At 62.1% G+C, this 21237-nt stretch overlaps 1 protein-coding gene across 1 annotated transcript in view; it reads left to right on the forward strand.

Moving 5' to 3' along the window:
* Window positions 1–21237, forward strand: part of GUCY2D (guanylate cyclase 2D, retinal) — a 34585-nt gene extending 13348 nt beyond the window's left edge. The window contains exons 8-20 of the mRNA XM_077806654.1: window positions 6008–6088; window positions 10080–10256; window positions 15532–15688; window positions 15801–15950; window positions 16318–16466; window positions 16680–16843; window positions 17367–17559; window positions 17886–18060; window positions 18543–18641; window positions 18816–18910; window positions 19126–19211; window positions 19577–19697; window positions 20547–21237. Coding sequence (XP_077662780.1) covers window positions 6008–6088; window positions 10080–10256; window positions 15532–15688; window positions 15801–15950; window positions 16318–16466; window positions 16680–16843; window positions 17367–17559; window positions 17886–18060; window positions 18543–18641; window positions 18816–18910; window positions 19126–19211; window positions 19577–19658 — 1608 coding nt within the window. The 3' untranslated portion in view covers window positions 19659–19697; window positions 20547–21237. The remainder of the gene's footprint in view (window positions 1–6007; window positions 6089–10079; window positions 10257–15531; window positions 15689–15800; window positions 15951–16317; window positions 16467–16679; window positions 16844–17366; window positions 17560–17885; window positions 18061–18542; window positions 18642–18815; window positions 18911–19125; window positions 19212–19576; window positions 19698–20546) is intronic.

Genomic DNA, 21237 nt, shown 5'->3' on the forward strand with positions numbered 1-21237 from the left:
CCTGCTTGCTCCTTCCCCAATTTTTTGAACAAAATTGATGCCAAAAATTTTGGCATGGCCCAAACGGCATCTGCCAATGGGAAACTGTTTTGCTGAAAATTTTCCTACTGCCTCTACTGGGGAGAGATTGACAAAGACCTGTGAAATGGGGTTTTGAGAAGGAAACCTTAGCCTGGCACAAACCTTGCTCCCCCCACCCTCCCCGAATCATAGTCCCCATAGCGACTGGTGGGACGGTGCCATAGCTGGCTGAGCGGCTGCCTGCTCACGCCGGGTTTGTTCTCTTTCTGGCTGGGGTGGGTGATCGTGGGCCTGGCTTTCCCCAGCTGAGGACGAAGGCATGAGGCCAAAGCTGCAGGATGCAACAATTTTGGTGGTGGGTCTTAGCCAGCTGGGAGGGGCAACTAACAACTCAACCCCCCTCTGCCATCCCCAGACCCACCCCCACGCCAGATGCCAACTCTGTTCAGGGCATGGGGGGGTGGAGCTGGGGGGGTGGAAAAGGAGGGTTGCATTTTTTAAAGCTCTAGCACTAAACACTGAGCAGCCCTGTGCCTGGTGGTTAGAAGGGGAAGGGCTGGGAGCCAGGACTCCTGGGTTCTCTCTCTGGCTCTGGGATGGGAGTGGGGTCTAGTGGTCAGAGCAGGGGGGAGGGCTGGACATCAGGGACTGGCCCCAGAGCCTGGTGCAGTGAGGGATAAAGAACCGAAGCACCTGGTGCTGAAAATGCAGGGGGCAGCCTATCACAGAGTGTGGGGGAGTCTGGGCCCTGCACCCCCCTCTTCCTGGGATTCACTGTGACTCTCAACCAGCCAGTAAAATGGAAGGTTTATTGGACAATAGGAACACAGTCTAAAACAGAGCTTGTGGGTAGAACCAAGACCCCTCAGTCAAGTCCTTCTCGGGGGCAGGGAGCTTAGACCCCAGCCTTGGGGTTCCCTGCGTTCGACCACCCAGCCCAAAACTGAAACCAAAAAATCCCCCTCTGCCAGTCTCACTCCTCTTCCCCCCGGCTCCTCCTCCAGCCTTTGTCCAGTTTCCGGGGCCAAGGTGTCACCTGGGTCCAACCCCCTCCCGGCTCAGGTGACAGGCTCAGGTCTCCTCACTCCAGTGGAGTCACCTCCGGCTCTCCCATCCGCCGTGCAGACAATCCCAGCAGATGTAGACGACATTCCCCAGTCAGTCCACCCCACTCCCTGCTCCCTCACATCTCTCCCACCTTCGAGACTGAACTGAGTGGGGTCACTCTGCCCAGTGACCTGGGGAAGTTTTGGGGCCCCCTCTCCGGGACAGCGCATCTGCTGTCAGGTTGGCACTTCCCTTCACGTGGACCATGTCCATGTCATAATCCTGCAGGGGCAGGCTCCACCTCAGGAGTTGGGCGTTGGCTCCTTTCATCTGGTGCAGCCAGGTCAGGGGAGAGTGGTCGGTGTATACAGTGAAGTGTCACCCAAATAGATAGGGCTCTAGTTTCTTGAGGGCCCACACCATGGCCAGGCACTCCTCCTCGATGGCCGCGTAGTGTTGCTCCCAGGGTAGCAGCTTCTTGCTCAGGTACACGATGGGGTGTCTCTTCCCCTTTTCATCCTCCTGCATTAACACTGCCCCCAGTCCCGTGTCTGAGGCGTCAGTGAACACCATAAAGGGTTTGTCAAAGTCTGGGTTTGCCAGAACTGGGCCACTGACCAGAGCCTCCTTCAGCGCCCGGAAAGCCTCCTGGCACTGCTCGGTCCAGACCACCTTGTCTGGCTTCCCCTTCTTGCATAGCTCAGTAATGGGGGTGGCTATGGCGCTAAAGTGGGGCACAAATCTTCGGTAGTATCCTGCCATCCCAATAAAGGCTTGGACCTGCTTTTTGGTGTGGGGAGCGGGCCAGTCTCTGATCACCTCCACCTTGGCTGATTGGCCGCTCCCCACCCGATGGCCCAGGTAAGATACTTCAGCCATCCCCACCTTGCACTCTCTGCTTTTACAGTCAGCCCAGCCCCCTGGAGTCGGTCCAGCACTTGTCTGACCTGGGACACGTGGTCCTCCCAGGTCTGGCTACAGACACAGCTGTCATCAATATACACCACAGCAAAACTCTCCATCCCCCTCAGTAGCTGATCCACCAGGTGCTGGAAGGTGGCCGGCGCTCCCTTGAGGCCGAAAGGCAGGGTCAGGAACTCATAGAGCCCCAGAGGGGTGATAAAGGCTGATTTCAGCCAGGCATCTGCATCCAGCGGCACTTGCCAGTAGACCTTTGTAAGGTCCATGGTGGTAAGGTACCGAGCTCCTCCCAGCTTGTCTAGGAGCTCGTCAGGCCTGGGCATGGGGTAGGCATCAGATACAGTGATGGCATTGAGCTTCCGATAGTCCACACAGAACCGGATCGACCCGTCCTTTCTGGGGACCAGCACCACCGGCGAGGCCCAAGGGCTGGCAGATGGCTGGATCGCCCCCAAAGCCAGCATGTCCCGGACCTCTCTTTCCAGGTCCTGAGCAGTTTTCCCTGTGACTCGGAAGGGGGAGCATCTTATCGGCGGGTGCGATCCTGTCTGCACCCGGTGGACAGTCAGATTAGTGCGTCCAGGCTAGTTGGAAAATAGCTGTCGGGACGGATGCAGCACCCCCCTGACCTCAGCTTGCTGGGCAGGGGTTAGCCGATCGGAGAGGGGAATTGTTTCCAGGGGGGAACCAGCTCTGGTCCCAGGGAATAGACCTACTAAAGGGTCATCTCCCTGCTCCTCCCAATGTCCACACACGGCCAACATCACATTCCCCCTGGCATAATATGGCTTCATCATATTCACATGGTACACCCGGCAGTGGTGCGCCCGGTTCGACAGCTCCACCACATAGTTTACCTTATTTAGCTGCTTGACAGCCTTTGAAGGGACCTTCCCAGGCGGCCTGTAGTTTGTTCTTTCTCACGGGGATGAGGACCATCACCTGATCCCTGGTGGCGTAAGCACGGGCCCGCGCCGTGCGGTCATACCAGACCTTCTGCTTCCTCTGGGCTCTGGCCAGATTCTCCCTGGCCAGGCCCATGAACTCAGCAAGTCTCTCTCGGAAGATCAGGACATACTCCACCATAGATTCTCCATCGGGAGTGGCCTTCCCCTCCCATTCATCTCTCATCAGGTCTAGGGGCCCCCTTACCCTCCTGCCATATAACAGTTCAAAAGGCGAAAATCCGGTAGACTCCTGGGGTACCTCCCTGTACACGAACAACAGGTGAGGTAAGTACTTGTCCCAATCCTGTGGGTGCTGGTTCATAACGGTTTTCAGCATCATCTTTAGTGTCCCATTGAACCTCTCCCCCAGCCCACTGGACTGGGGGTGATAAGCTGAGGCCCAGTTGTGCCAGACACCACATTTCTCCCACAAGCACCAGAGCAGGGCCGACATGAAGTTGGATCCCTGGGCCTTCCTCCCATCCACCTCCAGGGGAACAAGGCATTCGCTCCACAGGGACAGCCCCTACCCACCCTGTAAATGGAGACCCTTGAGTCTGGGGCATCCAACCCCCCAGAGGAGCTGGCCTAGGGCCCTCCCCCTCCTGAGCAGTTGATAAGCTGCCAGCCCCCCTTGCCTGGGAAGCCTGCCCCTCATCCAGCTGGGTCCCTACCCAGTTAACCCTGGGTGAGTTTGGTCTGCTCAGTCTGTCATTGAGCTTTGGGCATTGGGTCCGTAGATGGCCTCTCTGGCCACAGTAATAGCAGCCCATGTCCCGTTGGTCCCCTCGAGCCAGTTGGTTGGCCCTGACGCTGGATGTTCCCCTTGGGAAGAGGTTCTCCATATTTCCACGCTGGGAGGTCCCATGGTGACTCTCTCTCTGCATCGTGCGGGGCCTGTTCCTTTGGGGCTCCTCCCTGCCAGCCCCTGTCCGGCTTTTCACAAACTTATCGGCCAGCCACCCTGCATGTCGCAGGTTCTCTGGCTTTTTGTCCACCAACCATAGCCTCAGGTCAGGTGGGCACTGCTCATACAGTTGCTCTAGTATGATCAGTTTAACCAGGTCCTCCTTCATCTGGGCCCCTTCTGCCCACTTGGTGGCATATCCCTCCATGTGGGCAGCTAGTTGCAGATATGAGGCCTCGGGTTTTTACGCTGACTCTGGAACCCTTCCCGATACATCTCAGGAGTCCGCCCAAACTCGCGGAGCAGGGCCTTTTTGAATAGTTCGTAGTCCCCTTTCTCCACCCCTTCCAGTCAGCGTACAATGCCATGGCCTTGGGGTCCAGTAAGGGGGTGAGAAACGGGAGCCTATCCACAGGATCAACCTGGTGCAGCTCGCAGGCCATCTCAGAGGCATCCAGGAGTCATCCATGTCCTCCCGCTCCTTATGCTGGGCCAGGATGCACTTATCAAAGCTCTGTGCCGTCCAGGGTCCCCTATCACTCACCACAGCTGGGGGCTCGCTGCTCCTCAGCTTGGCCAACTCCAGCTCATGCTGTCTCTGCTTCTCTTCCTGCTGTCTTTGTTTCTCCTTCTCCTCCAGCTCATGCTGTCGCTGCTTTTCCTCTTCTTCCCACTCCTCCTGCAGTTCCCACTGTCTGAGCTTCAACTCTCTCAGTTTTAGCTCCTTCTCCCAATGCAGCCACCTCAGCTTCAGGGATGGGGAGCTCTGCCGGGAGGATCACAGTGCCCTCAGTATTTGCTGGGCTCCTCCCGGCCCTTCCCCTAGGCATAGGTAGAAGGGGTCTTGGGAAGCCCTCAGCAGCCTCCTGTTCACTCCCCACTGGGACAGACACCGGTGCCTGCACTGCATCTGCCAGGCTGCTTCCCTCCGAGACAGGGATCGGTTCGTTCCAGCGATCTCCCTCCTCCAGCTGGGCAATCAGCTGTTCTTTGGTGGGCCTCCCAATGTGCAGCCCCCTCTGCCTGCACAGCTCCACCAGGTCGCTCTTAAGGTGTTTGCTGTACATCTCCTTGCTGGCCACTCGCAGGCCTGTGCGCTCGCCGCTCCCCACGGTTTCCAGGGAGAACCCCTAGGGTGCCAGCCTTTCTTAAGGTCACCACCTCTTTGCCAGGGTCGAGATGCAGAGGCCTCCGCCCCTGGGACTGCTTGCTGCAATCCCCAGTGGGACTCTGTTACTGCAAAAGTCCTTCTCGCTGGTCACACACTCCCAGGGGTAACCGCCGCCCCTGAAACTGCTCCTCTCTGAGCCTTCAGCACGCCTGGTCCTCGTCAATCCCCCTTCATCTTACTGCTCCCCAGTCACTTACTGCAGGAAGTGCCATCCACGGGGTGCAGTACATCCCACCACTGCCACCAGTTGTCACGGAGTGTGGGGGAGTCTGGGCTCTGCACCCCCCTCTTCCTGGGATTCACCTTGACTCTCAGCCAGCCAGTAAAGCAGAAGGTTTATTGGACAACAGGAACACAGTCTAAAACAGAGCTAGTGGGTACAACCAGGACCCCTCAGTCAAGTCCTTCTGGGGGGCAGGGAGCTTAGACCCCAGCCTTGGAGTTCCCTGCATTTGACTACCCAGCCCCAAACTGAAACCAAAAAACCGCCCTCCCCCAGTCTCACACCTCCTCCCCCTGGCTCCTCCTCCAGCCTTTGTCCAGTTTCCGGGGCCAAGGTGTCACCTGGATCCAACCCCCTCCCAGCTCAGGTGACAGGCTCAGGTCTCTTCACTCCAGTGGAGTCACCCCCTGCTCTCCCATCCCCCGTGCAGACAGTCCCAGAAGATGTAGACGACATTCCCCGGTCAGTCCTCCCCACTCCCTGCTCCGTCACACAGCCCCCATCCCTCCTCATGTTTGCAGCATCTCTGCTGCCCTCTCCTCACTGTTGGGAAGACCAGCTTCTGCTGCTCTTCCCACAGGATACCTCTGGATACCTCCGGAGGGCGTGCTGGGGCCAGGTTGGCCGCATGAGATGGGGCAGGGTGTCTCTGGCTTGGTTTGTTGCAAACCTGGCTGGTTCTGATTCCTGCCCTGGTGTGACTGGCTGTGGGAATCCACCGATCTCCCAGCTCTGGGGTTACCGGGCTGCCCTTCTGTCTCCTCCCCTAGGGTGACTGGGTTTGGCTCAAGAAGTTCCCAGGGGAAAAGCACACAGAGATCAAGCCAGCCACCAAAACCAGCTTCTGCAAGGTGAGTGTGAACAGCAGTGGGGGTCTCAGTGTAATGGCCATGCTGAGACACAGGGAGCATTCCCCTCCCTGGCCACTGGGTGTCACCGCTGCTCTGGGGGGCTGGATACACCCTGTGCATTCCCCTCCCTGGCCACTGGGTGTCACCGCTGCTCTGGGGGGCTGGATACACCCTGTGCATTCCCCTCCCTGGCCACTGGGTGTCACCGCTGCTCTGGGGGGGCTGGATACACCCTGTGCATTCCCCTCCCTGGCCACTGGGTGTCACCCACTGCTCCGGGGGGGCTGGATACACCCTATGCATTCCCCTCCCTGGCCACTGGGTGTCACCGCTGCTCTGGGGGGGCTGGATACACCCTGTGCATTGCCCTCCCTGGCCACTGGGTATCACCGCTGCTCCGGGGGGGCTGTATACACCCTGTGCATTGCCCTCCCTGGCCACTGGGTGTCACCGCTGCTCTGGGGGGGCTGGATACACCCTGTGCATTCCCCTCCCTGGCCACTGGGTGTCACCGCTGCTCTGGGGGGCTGGATACACCCTGTGCATTCCCCTCCCTGGCCACTGGGTGTCACCGCTGCTCTGGGGGGCTGGATACACCCTGTGCATTCCCCTCCCTGGCCACTGGGTGTCACCGCTGCTCCGGGGGGTCTGGATACACCCTGTGCATTGCCCTGCCTGGCGACTGGGTGTCACCGCTGCTCTGGGGGGGCTGGATACACCCTGTGCATTCCCCTGCCTGGCCACTGGGTGTCACCGCTGCTCTGGGGGGGCTGGATACACCCTGTGCATTCCCCTGCCTGGCCACTGGGTGTCACCGCTGCTCCGGGGGGGCTGGATACACCCTGTGCATTCCCCTCCCTAGCCACTGGGTGTCACCGCTGCTCTGGGGGGCTGGATACACCCTGTGCATTCCCCTCCCTGGCCACTGGGTGTCACCGCTGCTCTGGCGGGCTGGATACACCCTGTGCATTCCCCTCCCTGGCCACTGGGTGTCACCCGCTGCTCCGGGGGGGCTGGATACACCCTGTGCATTCCCCTCCCTGGCCACTGGGTGTCACCGCTGCTCTGGGGGGGCTGGATACACCCTGTGCATTCCCCTCCCTGGCCACTGGGTGTCACCGCTGCTCCGGGGGGGCTGGATACACCCTGTGCATTGCCCTCCCTGGCCACTGGGTATCACCGCTGCTCCGGGGGGGCTGGATACACCCTGTGCATTGCCCTGCCTGGCCACTGGGTGTCACCGCTGCTCCGGGGGGGCTGGATACACCCTGTGCATTCCCCTGCCTGGCCACTGGGTGTCACCGCTGCTCTGGGGGGCTGGATACACCCTGTGCATTGCCCTCCCTGGCCACTGGGTGTCACCGCTGCTCTGGGGGGCTGGATACACCCTGTGCATTCCCCTGCCTGGCCACTGGGTGTCACCGCTGCTCTGGGGGGGCTGGATACACCCTGTGCATTGCCCTGCCTGGCCACTGGGTGTCACCGCTGCTCTGGGGGCTGGATACACCCTGTGCATTCCCCTCCCTGGCCACTGGGTGTCACCGCTGCTCTGGGGGGCTGGATACACCCTGTGCATTGCCCTGCCTTGCCACTGGGTGTCACCGCTGCTCCGGGGGGGCTGGATACACCCTGTGCATTCCCCTGCCTGGCCACGGGGTGTCACCTGCTGCTCCGAGGGGGCTGGATACACCCTGTGCATTCCCCTCCCTGGCCACTGGGTGTCACCGCTGCTCTGGGGGGGCTGGATACACCCTGTGCATTGCCCTGCCTGGCCACTGGGTGTCATCGCTGCTCTGGGGGGCTGGATACACCCTGTGCATTCCCCTCCCTGGCCACTGGGTGTCACCGCTGCTCTGGGGGGCTGGATACACCCTGTGCATTCTCCTCCCTGGCCACTGGGTGTCACCGCTGCTCCGGGGGGGCTGGATACACCCTGTGCATTGCCCTGCCTGGCCACTGGGTGTCACCGCTGCTCTGGGGGGCTGGATACACCCTGTGCATTCCCCTCCCTGGCCACTGGGTGTCACCGCTGCTCTGGGGGGCTGGATACACCCTGTGCATTCTCCTCCCTGGCCACTGGGTGTCACCGCTGCTCCGGGGGGGCTGGATACACCCTGTGCATTGCCCTGCCTGGCCACTGGGTGTCACCGCTGCTCTGGGGGGCTGGATACACCCTGTGCATTCCCCTCCCTGGCCACTGGGTGTCACCGCTGCTCTGGGGCGGCTGGATACACCCTGTGCATTGCCCTCCCTGGCCACTGGGTGTCACCGCTGCTCTGGGGGGCTGGATACACCCTGTGCATTCCCCTCCCTGGCCACTGGGTGTCACCGCTGCTCCGGGGGGGCTGGATACACCCTGTGCATTGCCCTGCCTGGCCACTGGGTGTCACCGCTGCTCCGGGGGGGCTGGATACACCCTGTGCATTGCCCTGCCTGGCCACTGGGTGTCACCGCTGCTCTGGGGGGCTGGATACACCCTGTGCATTGCCCTCCCTGGCCACTGGATGTCACCGCTGCTCTGGGGGGGCTGGATACACCCTGTGCATTGCCCTGCCTGGCCACTGGGTGTCACCGCTGCTCCGGGGGGCTGGGCTACACCCTGTGCATTCCCCTCCCTGGCCACTGGGTGTCACCGCTGCTCCGGGGGGGCTGGATACACCCTGTGCATTGCCCTCCCTAGCCACTGGGTGTCACCGCTGCTCCGGGAGGGCTGGATACACCCTATGCATTCCCCTGCCTGGCCACTGGGTGTCACCGCTGCGCCGGGGGGGCTGGATACACCCTGTGCATTGCCCTCCCTGGCCACTGGGTGTCACCGCTGCTCTGGGGGGCTGGATACACCCTGTGCATTCCCCTCCCTGGCCACTGGGTGTCACCGCTGCTCCGGGAGGGCTGGATACACCCTATGCATTCCCCTGCCTGGCCACTGGGTGTCACCGCTGCGCCGGGGGGGCTGGATACACCCTGTGCATTGCCCTGCCTGGCCACTGGGTGTCACCGCTGCTCTGGGGGGCTGGATACACCCTGTGCATTCCCCTCCCTAGCCACTGGGTGTCACCGCTGCTCTGGGGGGGGGCTGGATACACCCTGTGCATTGCCCTGCCTGGCCACTGGGTGTCACCGCTGCTCCGGGGGGGCTGGATACACCCTGTGCATTGCCCTGCCTGGCCACTGGGTGTCACCGCTGCTCTGGGGGGCTGGATACACCCTGTGCATTGCCCTCCCTGGCCACTGGGTGTCACCGCTGCTCTGGGGGGGCTGGATACACCCTGTGCATTGCCCTGCCTGGCCACTGGGTGTCACCGCTGCTCCGGGGGGCTGGGCTACACCCTGTGCATTCCCCTCCCTGGCCACTGGGTGTCACCGCTGCTCCGGAGGGGCTGGATACACCCTGTGCATTGCCCTCCCTAGCCACTGGGTGTCACCGCTGCTCCGGGAGGGCTGGATACACCCTATGCATTCCCCTGCCTGGCCACTGGGTGTCACCGCTGCGCCGGGGGGGCTGGATACACCCTGTGCATTGCCCTCCCTGGCCACTGGGTGTCACCGCTGCTCTGGGGGGCTGGATACACCCTGTGCATTCCCCTCCCTGGCCACTGGGTGTCACCGCTGCTCCGGGAGGGCTGGATACACCCTATGCATTCCCCTGCCTGGCCACTGGGTGTCACCGCTGCGCCGGGGGGGCTGGATACACCCTGTGCATTGCCCTGCCTGGCCACTGGGTGTCACCGCTGCTCTGGGGGGCTGGATACACCCTGTGCATTCCCCTCCCTAGCCACTGGGTGTCACCGCTGCTCCGGGGGGGCTGGATACACCCTGTGCATTGCCCTGCCTTGCCACTGGGTGTCACCGCTGCTCCGGGGGGGCTGGATACACCCTGTGCATTCCCCTCCCTGTCCACTGGGTGTCACCGCTGCTCCGGGAGGGCTGGATACACCCTATGCATTGCCCTGCCTGGCCACTGGGATTCCCCCATTTCCCCCGCCTCCAGCTCCGGGACCTCCGGCATGAGAACGTGAACCTGTTCCTGGGGTTCTTCTACGACTGTGGGGTGTTCGCCATCGTCTCGGAGCACTGCTCCCGCGGCAGCCTGGAGGACCTCATCCGCAACCAGGACATGAAGCTCGACTGGATGTTCAAGTCCTCCCTGCTCATCGACCTCATCAAGGTACAGCCGGGAAGACAGGGGCAGGACAGGGCAGGGATCCTGCCTTGGGGTCTGGGTCTGGGGCGGGAATCGCACCTGGTGGGGGAGGATCCCCGGGGATCCACTGGTGAGTGAATTTAAGGACATGGGGCATCAGCTAGGAGCAGTGTGCGTGTGCAGGGGGGAAGGGATCCACTTTGAAATCACCACACAGAGGGGATCCCGTTCAGATGACCGATCTGTGGAGAGGCCCAGGATATCCACTTGCAGGGATTGCAAAGCCATCCGGGATCCACGGATACATGGCAGATCTGATGGGGGTGGGCAGGGGAATCCAGCTGTCTGAATTGCCAGCCAGGATCTACTGTTCGTTGGGCATGGGGGGGATCCACTTGCTGGATGGCTAGCCAATGGGGATCCCATGACAACAAGTATCTACTGGGAGCTCAGGGATCCACTGCCAGAAATCAGCTAAGTGGATCTGTTCACACAGGGAAGGTCTGCTGGCAGGGCGGGGATCCAGCTCTGTTTGGAGGGGATCGATTTCCAGGTGATGCTGCCTGGAAGGTTGCTGGAAGATCCATTTGAGGAGTGAGCCTGCTGTCACTTCAGGAAGGGATCCCTCTCACACAGAGCGCTAAGCAGAGGGGATCCGCTGGGATGCTGCAGGATCCTGGCAGGGGGATCCATTCACCTGCAGCCCCGGCTTCAGGAAGGGATCCTGATGCCCAAAGCGCTAGGTGGAGGAGATCTGCTGGAAGGGGAATCCACTCACAGCAGGGGAAGGGGATCTACTCCAGGGGCTGGGAGGCTGGATAGGATCCACTCCTAGATTGTGCTCCTTGGTAGGACTGGGGGATCCACTGGGCTAACCAACCACTGGCCAGAGTGGTCTACTCAGTGAGAGGATGGAAGGGATCCAGTGGATCGATCTGCTGGCTGGGGATCCACTGGTACTGTGACGGAGCAGGGAGTGGGGCGGACTGACTGGGGAATGCCGTCTACATCTGCTGGGACTGTCTGCACGGGGGATGGGAGAGCAGGGGGTGACTCCACTGGAGTGAGGAGACCTGAGCCTGTCACCTGAGCCGGGAGGGGGTTGGACCCAGGTGACACCTTGGCCCCGGAAACTGGACAAAGGCTGGAGGAGGAGCTGGGGGGAGGAGGAGTGAGACTGGAAGAGGGGGGTTTTTTGATTTCAGTTTTGGGCTGGTCGAACGCAGGGAACCCCAGGCCTGGGGTCTAAGTTCCCTGACCCCCAGAAGGACTCGACTGAGGGGTCCTGGCTATACCCACAAGCTGAGCTTTAGACTGTGTTCCTATTGTCCAATAAACCTTCCGCTTTACTGGCTGGCTGAGAGTCACGGTGAATCCCAGGAAGAGGGGGGTGCAGGGCCTGGACGCCCCCACGCTCCGTGACAACTGGTGGCAGCGGTGGGATGTACTGCACCCCATGGATGGCGCTTCCTGCAGTAAGTGACTGGGGAGCAGTAAGATGAAGGGAATTGACGAGGACCCGGCGTGCTGAAGGCTCAGAGAGGAGCAGTTTCGGGGGGCACGGTTACCCCGGGAGTGTGTGACCAGCGAGAAGGACTTTTGCAGTAACAGCGTCCCCCAGGGGATTGCAGCGAGCGGTGCCAGGGGCGGAGGAGTCTGCAGCTCGACCCTGGCAAAGAGGTGGTGACCTCAAGAAAGGCTGGTACCCTAGGGGTTCTCCCTGGAAACCGTGGGGAGCGGCGAGCGCACAGGCTGCGAGCGGCCAGCAGGGAGATGTACGCTAAACGCCTTAAGAGCGACCTGGTGGAGCTGTGCAGGCAGCGGGGGCTGCGCATTGGGAGGCCCACCAAAGAACAGCTGATTGCCCAGCTGGAGGAGGGAGATCGCTGGAACGAACCGATCCCTGTCTCGGAGGGAAGCAGCCTGGCAGATGCAGTGCAAACACCGGTGTCTGTCCCAGCGGGGAGTGACAGGCGGCTGCTTAGGGCTTCCCGAGACCCCTTCTACCTATGCCTAGGGGAAGGGCCGGGAGGAGCCCAGCGAATACTGAGGGCACCGTGACCCCTGCGGCCAGCGGGGGATCCTCCCGGCAGAGCTCCCCATCGCTGGATCTGAGGTGGCTGCAATGGGAGAAGGAGCTAAAAGTGCGAGAGTTGGAGCTCAGGGAGCGGGAACTGCAGCAGGAGCGGGAAGAGTATGTCCTGATCTTCCGAGAGAGACTGGCTGAGTTCATGGGCCTGGCCAGGGAGAATCTGGCCAGAGCCCAGAAGAAGCAGAAGGTCTGGTACGACCGCACGGCGCAGGCCCGTGCCTATGCCACCGGGGATCCGGTGATGGTTCTAATCCCTGTGAGAAAGAACAAACTACAGGCCGCCTGGGAGGGCCCTTTCAAGGTCGTCAAGCAGCTCAATGAGGTAAACTATGTGGTGGAGCTGTCTAACCGGGCGCACCACCGCCGGGTGTACCATGTGAATATGATGAAGCCATATTATGCCAGGGGGAATGTGGTGTTGGCCGTGTGTGGACAGTGGGAGGAGCAGGGAGATGACCCTTTAGTAGATCTATTCCCTGGGACCAAAGCTGGTTCCTCCCTGGAAACAATTCCCCTCTCGGATCAGCCCACCCCTGTCCAGCAAGCTGAGGTCAGGGGGGTGCTGAATCCGTCCCGACAGCTGTTTTCCAACCAGCCTGGATGCACTAATCTGACTGTCCACCGGGTGCAGACAGGATCGCACCCGCCGATAAGATGCTTCCCCTTCCGAGTCACAGGGAAAACTGCTCAGGACCTGGAAAGAGAGGTCCGGGACATGCTGGCTTTGGGGGCGATCCAGCCATCGGCCAGCCCTTGGGCCTCGCCGGTGGTGCTGGTCCCCAGAAAGGACGGGTCCGTCCGGTTCTGTGTGGTCTATCGGAAGCTCAGTGCCATCACTGTATCTGATGCCTACCCCATGCCCAGGCCTGACGAGCTCCTAGACAAGCTGGGGGGAGCTCGGTACCTTACCACCATGGATCTTACAAAGGGCTACTGGCAAGTGCCGCTGGATGCAGGTGCCCGGCTGAAATCGGCCTTTATCACCCCTCTGGGGCTCTATGAGTTCCTGACCCTGCCTTTCGGCCTCAAGGGAGCGCCGGCCACCTTCCAGCGCCTAGTGGACCAGCTCCTGTGGGGGATGGAGAGTTTTGCCGTGGCGTATATTGATGACAGCTGTGTCTGTAGCCAGACCTGGGAGGACCACATGTCCCAGGTCAGACAAGTGCTGGACCGACTCCAGCGGGCTGGGCTGACTGTAAAAGCAGAGAAGTGCAAGGTGGGGATGGCTGAAGCATCTTACCTGGGCCATCGGGTGGGGAGCGGCCGCCTAAAGCCGGAACCAGCCACGGTGGAGGTGATCAGAGACTGGCCCGCTCCCCACACCAAAAAGCAGGTCCAAGCCTTTATTGGGATGGCAGGATACTACCGAAGATTTGTGCCCCACTTTAGCGCCATAGCCACCCCCATCACTGAGCTATGCAAGAAGGGGAAGCCAGACAAGGTGGTCTGGACCGAGCAGTGCCAGGAGGCTTTCCGGGTGCTGAAGGAGGCTCTGGTCCGTGGCCCAGTTCTGGCAAACCCAGACTTTGACAAGCCCTTTGTGGTGTTCACCGATGCCTCAGACACGGGACTGGGGGCGGTGTTAATGCAGGAGGATGAAAAGGGGGAGAGACACCCCATCGTGTACCTGAGCAAGAGGCTGCCACCCCGGGAGCAGAACTACGCGGCCATTGAGAAGGAGTGCCTGGCCATGGTGTGGGCCCTCAAGAAACTAGAGCCCTATCTCTTCGGGCGACACTTCACCGTCTACACCGACCACTCTCCCCTGACCTGGCTGCGCCAGATGAAAGGAGCCAACGCCAAGCTCCTGAGGTGGAGCCTGCTCCTGCAGGATTACAACATGGACGTGATCCACGTGAAGGGAAGGGCCAACCTGATAGCGGATGCGCTGTCCTGGAGGGGGGGCCCCGAACTTCCCCAGGTCACTGGTCAGAGTGACCCCACTCAGCTCAGTCTCGAAGGGGGGAGAGAAATTGAGGGAGCAGGGAGGGGGGCGGATTGACCGGGGAATGCCGTCTACATCTGCTGGGACTGTCTGCACGGGGGATGGCAGAGCCGGGGGTGACTCCACTGGAGTGAGGAGACCTGAGTCGGGAGGGGGTTGGACCCAGGTGACACCTTGGCCCGGGAAACTGGACGGGAAACTGGAGGAGGAGCCCGGGGGGAGGAGGAGTGAGACTGGGGGAGGGGGGGTCTTGGTTTCAGTTTGGGGCTGGGTGGTGGAACGCAGGGAACCCCAAGGCTGGGGTCTGAGCTCCCTGCCCCCCAGAAGGACTTGACTGAGGGGTCCTGGTTGTACCCACAAGCTCTGTTTTAGACTGCGTTCCTGTCGTCCAATAAACCTTCCGCTTTACTGGCTGGCTGAGAGTCACGGCTAATCCCAGGAAGAGGGGGGTGCAGGGCTCAGACTCCCCCACACTCTGTAACAGGTACAACACGCTAACTGGACAGGGATCCCCATGAATAGTTGAACTGTCTGCAGTGGAGAAATCCACTGGATCAAAACGGGGTCAATCTTTGATCCACTGGCACAACACACCAGGCAAGATGCCAACTGGATAGATCAACTAGCATGGTTAGAGCGATCCACTGGATCATTCAGACAGCAGGGTTGGGAATCCATTGGGATCTATTAATTAGACACCCCAGGGAAGCTAGTCAGTAGGTCTAGTGACAACAAGGATCTACTGGATCAGCCTGGTGCTGGTCAGGGACCCACTGGGATACACTGGCCAAAAAATCTGGTCAGAAGATCCACTGGATAGATCAACTGGCTGGGGCAGATGGATTTATTGAACCAATCAGGAGGCAGTTGGACCTACTGATTCAATGCATCGATCAGAGAGCAAACTCACCGTATCAATTAATCGATCAAGCTGATGGATCCACTGGATCGATTAGGCACCGGAGCCCGGCCATCCTCAAAGAACATAAGATCCACTCAATCCTGGGTCAGCCAGAGGGATCCACTCGCTCGACCGGGCTTCAGGACCAGAGATCCCCTGGGACCTATTGATGCAAATAAACCAAGGAGCAAACTCCCTGGCTGAGTTGGAGGGATCCACTGGATCCCCCACACGGCCAATCGGGGCTGTCGCACAGTCAGAGTGGATCCCAGTGCTGCCGGCGGCCCTGGGGACCAGCCGGGGATGGGGGAGGTTGATCTCACCCCCCTGTCTCTCTCCCCCCGCCCCCCCCCCCCTGCAGGGGATGAAGTATCTCCATCACCGGGAGGTGGTCCACGGGCGGCTGAAGTCACGGAACTGCGTGGTGGATGGGCGCTTCGTGCTGAAGGTGACGGACCACGGCTACAACGAGCTGCTGGAGGCCCAGAAGGTCCCGCACGACCCGCCCAGGCCCGAAGGTGACGCCCCGGGGGAGTGTCCGGGGCGGGGGCGGCTGGAGGGGTCGCGGTGTCTGGGGGCGGGGAGGGGGCTACAGGCGACTGAGCCGGCCCTGCTTGTTGTTGGCCCCAGATCGGTTCTGGACGGCGCCGGAGCTGCTGCGGGACCCGTCGCTGGAGCGCAAGGGCACCTTCCGCGGGGACGTCTACAGCATCTCCATCATCATGCAGGAGGTGATCTGCCGCAGCGCCCCCTACTGCATGCTGGACATGCCGGCCGACGGTACGGGGGGGAGGGACTGTGCCCCCATTTCCTCCGGCTCCCGCCTCCCCACCCTGCCAGGGGTCCTCACTCCCGACCTGCAGCCCCCTGTCCCCCCAGCCCTGCCGGTGCCCCTCACTCCTGGCCCGTAGCCCCCTGCTAGCCCAGCCCTGCCCCCCCGGCCCTGCCGGTGCCCCTCACTCCTGACCCGTAGCCCCCTGCTAGCCCAGCCCTGCCCCTCCCCGCCCTGCCGGTGCCCCTCACTCCCGACCCACAGCCCCCCGCTAGCCTAGCCCCGGGCTGCCCCCCAGCTCCGGCGGGGCAGTAGGTGGGGGCAGAGCGGGGCGGCAGGCGCCCGCGGTGACCGTGGGTCTCCTCTCGTGGGCAGAGATCATCCGGAAGGTGGAGAAGCCCCCCCCGCTCTGCCGGCCCTCGGTCTCGGTGGACCAGGCCCCGCTGGAGTGCATCCAGCTGATGAAGCAATGCTGGAGCGAGCAGCCCGAGCGGCGGCCCACCGTCGACCAGATCTTCGACCAGGTAGCGGGGGGCCCATGGGGGATGGGGCACAGGGGGGCGCCGGAGCCGGTGGGGATGTTGGAGCCAGTGCCCAGGAGGGGCCGGGATGTTGGAGCCAGAGTCAATAGGGAGCGGGGATGCCGAGGCAGGGAGCAGAGACGCCGGAGCCATTGGGGGGGGGCGCCGGAGCCAGGCGGGAGCCCTCTCTCTCACGCCTCCCCCCCCCCGCCGCAGTTCAAGAGCATCAACAAGGGCCGGAAGACCAACATCATCGACTCCATGCTGCGCATGCTGGAGCAGTACTCCAGCAACCTGGAGGACCTGATCCGGGAGCGGACGGAGGAGCTGGAGATCGAGAAGCAGAAGACGGACAAGCTGCTCACCCAGATGCTGCCGCCGTGAGTCCCAGCCGGGGGGGGGGGGGGGGGCGGGAGCCCGGAGCCATACAGGGCAGACTCACGAGGCCGGCACAGCCGTGCCACTGGGGGGGGCCTGTACACCAGCCAGCCCCCCAAGTCCTCGCAGGGGCCAGGCTGCACCTGACCAGACACTCCCCGCATCCCCAAGCCGGCGGTACCCAGAGAAACAACGTGCGGCCCGGCTGCCAGGTCCCACCTGAGACTGGGGGCTGGGGTAGAGGCTCCGGGGAGGCCGGGGGGTCGGGGTCCGTCCCAGCCCCACTGACACCCTCCGGTGACGCAGGTCGGTGAGGCTCCGGGGAGGCGGTGAGGGACCGGGGAGGGGCCGTCCCAGCCCCACTGACGCCCCCCGGTGGCGCAGGTTAGTGGCGCAGGCTCTGGAGAGGCGGTGGGGGGCCGGGGAGGGGTCGTCCCAGCCCCACTGACGCCCCCCGGTGGCGCAGGCTCCGGGGGGGCCGGGGAGGGGCCGTCCCAGCCCCACTGACACCCCCCGGTGGCGCAGGTCGGTGGCACAGGCTCTGAAGATGGGGACTCCGGTGGAGCCCGAGTACTTCGAGGAGGTGACGCTCTACTTCAGCGACATCGTGGGCTTCACCACCATCTCGGCCATGAGCGAGCCCATCGAGGTGGTCGACCTGCTCAACGACCTCTACACCCTCTTCGATGCCATCATTGGCTCCCACGATGTCTACAAGGTGCTGCCCCCATCCCCGGTCCTGTGGGGTGGGGCCAGGCCTGGGGGATGGGGCCTGGCCTGGGCGGGAGGCCAGGGCATTGACACGGGGGAAGATCTTGACACAGGGGAATTGGGGACCCCGGAGATGGGGGGCAGTGCCTGGTGGCACAGGGGAGCAGGATTGTAGGGGCAAGATTGGGGGGCCCAGCCAGGGGCAGGTGGAGGTTGGGGGGCGGGGGAGCAGAGATTTGGGTGGCAGGGACTGGGGAGTTGGGGGTCTCTGGGTGGGGCACCCCGCAGGGTGAGGACAGAGCTCCCCCTCTGACCCCTGCCCCTCCCCGGCAGGTGGAGACCATCGGAGACGCCTACATGGTGGCCTCGGGGCTGCCCCATCGGAATGGGAACCGGCACGCGGGCGAAATCGCCAACATGTCGCTGGACATCCTGAGCGCCGTCGGCTCCTTCCGCATGCGCCACATGCCCGACGTGCCGATCCGCATCCGCATTGGCCTGCACTCCGGTATGGCGCCCGCACAATGCCATGGCCTCTATGGGCCTCCGCTCATTCATGATGGCCGTGCCCCTTTTCCTCTGCCCTCCCCAGCTTACCGGATCCCCACCTGGAGTGGTACCATAATGGGGTTCTTCATTCCCCTCCACCGGGGAACTCTTTCCACCCCTACCCCTGGAGAGGTTTTGGTGTCAGCAGTGGGATCCCGGTATTTTCCCCGGGGTTTACTTCACCGAGTGGTGGTGGGAAATCAGGGCTGCTCCCTCCCCACAACCTCCCTGTTGCCTTGGGGCTGGCTGGGCCCCCCCAGAGCAGTGTGGTTTGGAGATAACTCCCCACTGAGATTCAGGGGGCACCTCCCCCTGTCAGAACAATGGGTTCAGGCTCTCTGCAATCTCAGGCCACATTGCTGTGTCGGTCCCGCCCAGGCCAGCGCCCTGTCACCCTGTCCGTCCCCACTGTAACCCGTCTCCTCTCCTGTCTCCCCACAGGGCCCTGCGTGGCTGGCGTGGTGGGGCTCACCATGCCCCGGTACTGCCTCTTCGGGGACACCGTCAACACCGCCTCCCGCATGGAGTCCACCGGCCTGCGTGAGTCCCCCCTCGTCCCCGGGGCAGCGCTGGGGCGGGCGGGAGAGACTCTCCTGGGCTGGTGCCCAGGGGTGTTTGTATGTGGGGGGTGAGGGGGGGTGGACAGAGCAGAGGGTGGCGATTTTATTAGGGGTGCTCACCCCCCATGTTCTTGGTGCCCCCCGCCCCCCACAGCTTACCGGATCCACGTGAACATCCGTACGGTCACCATCCTGCACTCGCTAAAGGAGGGATTCAAATTGGACGTTCGGGGCAAGACGGAGCTCAAGGTAACGGCGCCCCTCACTCCCGACCCACAGCTCCTGCTGGCCCAGCCCTGCCCCCCGCCAGCTCTGCCGGTGCCCCTCACTCCTGACCCGCAGCCCCTGCTAGCTCAGCCCTCCCACCGCCCCAGCCCTGCTGGTGCCCCCCACTCCTGACCCGCAGCCCCCCCGCCACTCCAGCCTTGGACTCACAGTCTCTCTCTCTCTCTGCCTCGCCATAGGGCAAAGGTGTAGAAGACACATACTGGCTGGTGGGACGAGACGGATTCAACAAACCCATCCCTACGCCCCCCGACCTGCAGCCGGGGTAAGAGCATCATGGGCCTGGAGCCCCCTCTGACCTCCATGGGGGGATGGGAGGGGCAGGACGGGAGGGGGTGGGTGGCCACTGTCTGTGCCCAGGCCCTGAGGCCACCCTGAGAGGGGAGAGGGCCTTGAGGGAGATGGGAGGGGACGCCTGGAAAGAAGCAAAGTGGGATGGGGCTGGGAGCCAGGACTCCTGGGTTCTCTCCCTGGCTCTGGGAGGGGAGTGGGGGCTGGTGGTTAGAGCAGGGGGGGCTGGGAGCCCGGACTCCTGGGTTCTCTCCCTGGCTCTGGGAGGGGAGTGGGGGCTAGTGGTTTGAGCAGGGGAGCGGCCTGGGCACCAGGCTTCACTCTGCCCCCCTCCTACAGGGCGAGTAACCACGGCATCAGCCTGGACGAGATCCCCGAGGACCGGCGGAAGAAGCTGGAGAAAGCCCGGCAGAACAAGTAGTGAGGGAGACCAGCGAGTGGAAGGCCAGGCTGGGCCGAGGTGAGGCCACGGCTGGGGGACAGGGGAGCTGCGATAACCGCCCCCCTGTGGATAAAGGAGCCCCCAGGAGCAACTCGGCAAGGCCAAGCCATGCTGGGAGACAGAGGCACCTGCCACACCCCTCCTGGCCCCACTTCCTGGAAGGTGGGGCTACCCTGGGCTCCTCCCCCTTAGACACTCCATCAGCGGCCACCAGCAGCTCTTAGCTTCTCCTCTTTCCCTGGGAACAAATCCCTAATCCGCCCCCAACCAGAGCCAGGTCCAGAAACCACAGGTCTATGCAAATGAGCACTGCTCTCATTTACATATTTGATTAATATGCACCGGATCATTTGCATAACTCCACCATATCATTCCCCTTCACCCTCCCTCCGAATTTCCCCTCCAACAACCTCCTACCCCGCCCTGATCACAGAGCGCCCTCCAGGAGCCTGGTTCCATCCCCACTCCTATGGACTGACCCATAACCATAGAGACGGGGCTAGAATGCCTGGGACGGTAGGACCGCTCTAGCCATGAGCTCTATGGTCATGGGTGGCCTACGGGTTGCCCCCACTGAGGTCACCCCAATGCTCCATTCCATTTGGAGTCCTCCAACTCTCCTGAACCATAGAGGTGGGGCCCGGAGCAGCCACCTACATAGAGCCACTCTGCCCACTCTATTGCCCTGGCCCACACCCTATGGTCATGGACAGGCCCAACTCTATTGCATTTAGAGTCCTCCAGCTCTCCCTAGCCATAGAGATGTGGCCTAGAGTGCCTCCCCAATAAAAGTGGGAGCGGGGGGGAAACTGGGGGGAGACCGAGTGGCTCTGACGTGACTAATTCTGCCTCCATCCCCTTATCCAGATCTGCGGCCAAGACCACCTGACACTTTCCGGCCAGTCTCTGTGGGCCTTTCTGCCGCAGGGCAGACTCAGATTGCTCCCCCGCCTCGACCCCATCACACCCTGCGGAAGGAGAATGGGCCGGGGCAGGCGGGCAACTGGTGCCGGTCACCAGAAATGGACTCGTCTTTGTGTGCGCTGGTCCCGCCTCCCCAGGTGCATTGTGGGACTGTGGCCCTGACCTAGGAATCGCTGTTTGCTTTGCAGCCGAAGAGCCAGGTGCATTATGGGACTTTGGCCAACCTGGGAAATTCCATGCACCTCCTACTACAAAGCCAGATGCATTATGGGACTTCGGCCAACCTGGAATTTGCCGTTCACCTCCAATCAAGGTCCCCAGGTGCATTATGGGACTTCAGCCAACCTGAGAATTCACATTCATTCCTGTAAGGGGCAGTGTCCCCTGGGACCAGCCGTTCTCCCCCTTTCTTCAGGGGTTCAGACTGTACCACTGTGAGGAGATGGGGGTGGCTGGGTGGTTTGTTCAGACCCTAATTGCTTTCTGCAGAGAATCCCGGACAGACACGAATGGGGAATGGAGCGACGCCCCCATGGGGTTACTGTAGTTTGCCGGCTGAGTGCCGGGGGATTAGCTCCCTCTAGGGGCAGCAAAGGGAACAAAGTTTTGCTCCCTCTCTGCTAACGGATGTTTT

This window comes from Eretmochelys imbricata, chromosome 28 (assembly GCF_965152235.1).
Source record: "Eretmochelys imbricata isolate rEreImb1 chromosome 28, rEreImb1.hap1, whole genome shotgun sequence".
Lineage (NCBI taxonomy): Eukaryota > Metazoa > Chordata > Testudines > Cheloniidae > Eretmochelys > Eretmochelys imbricata.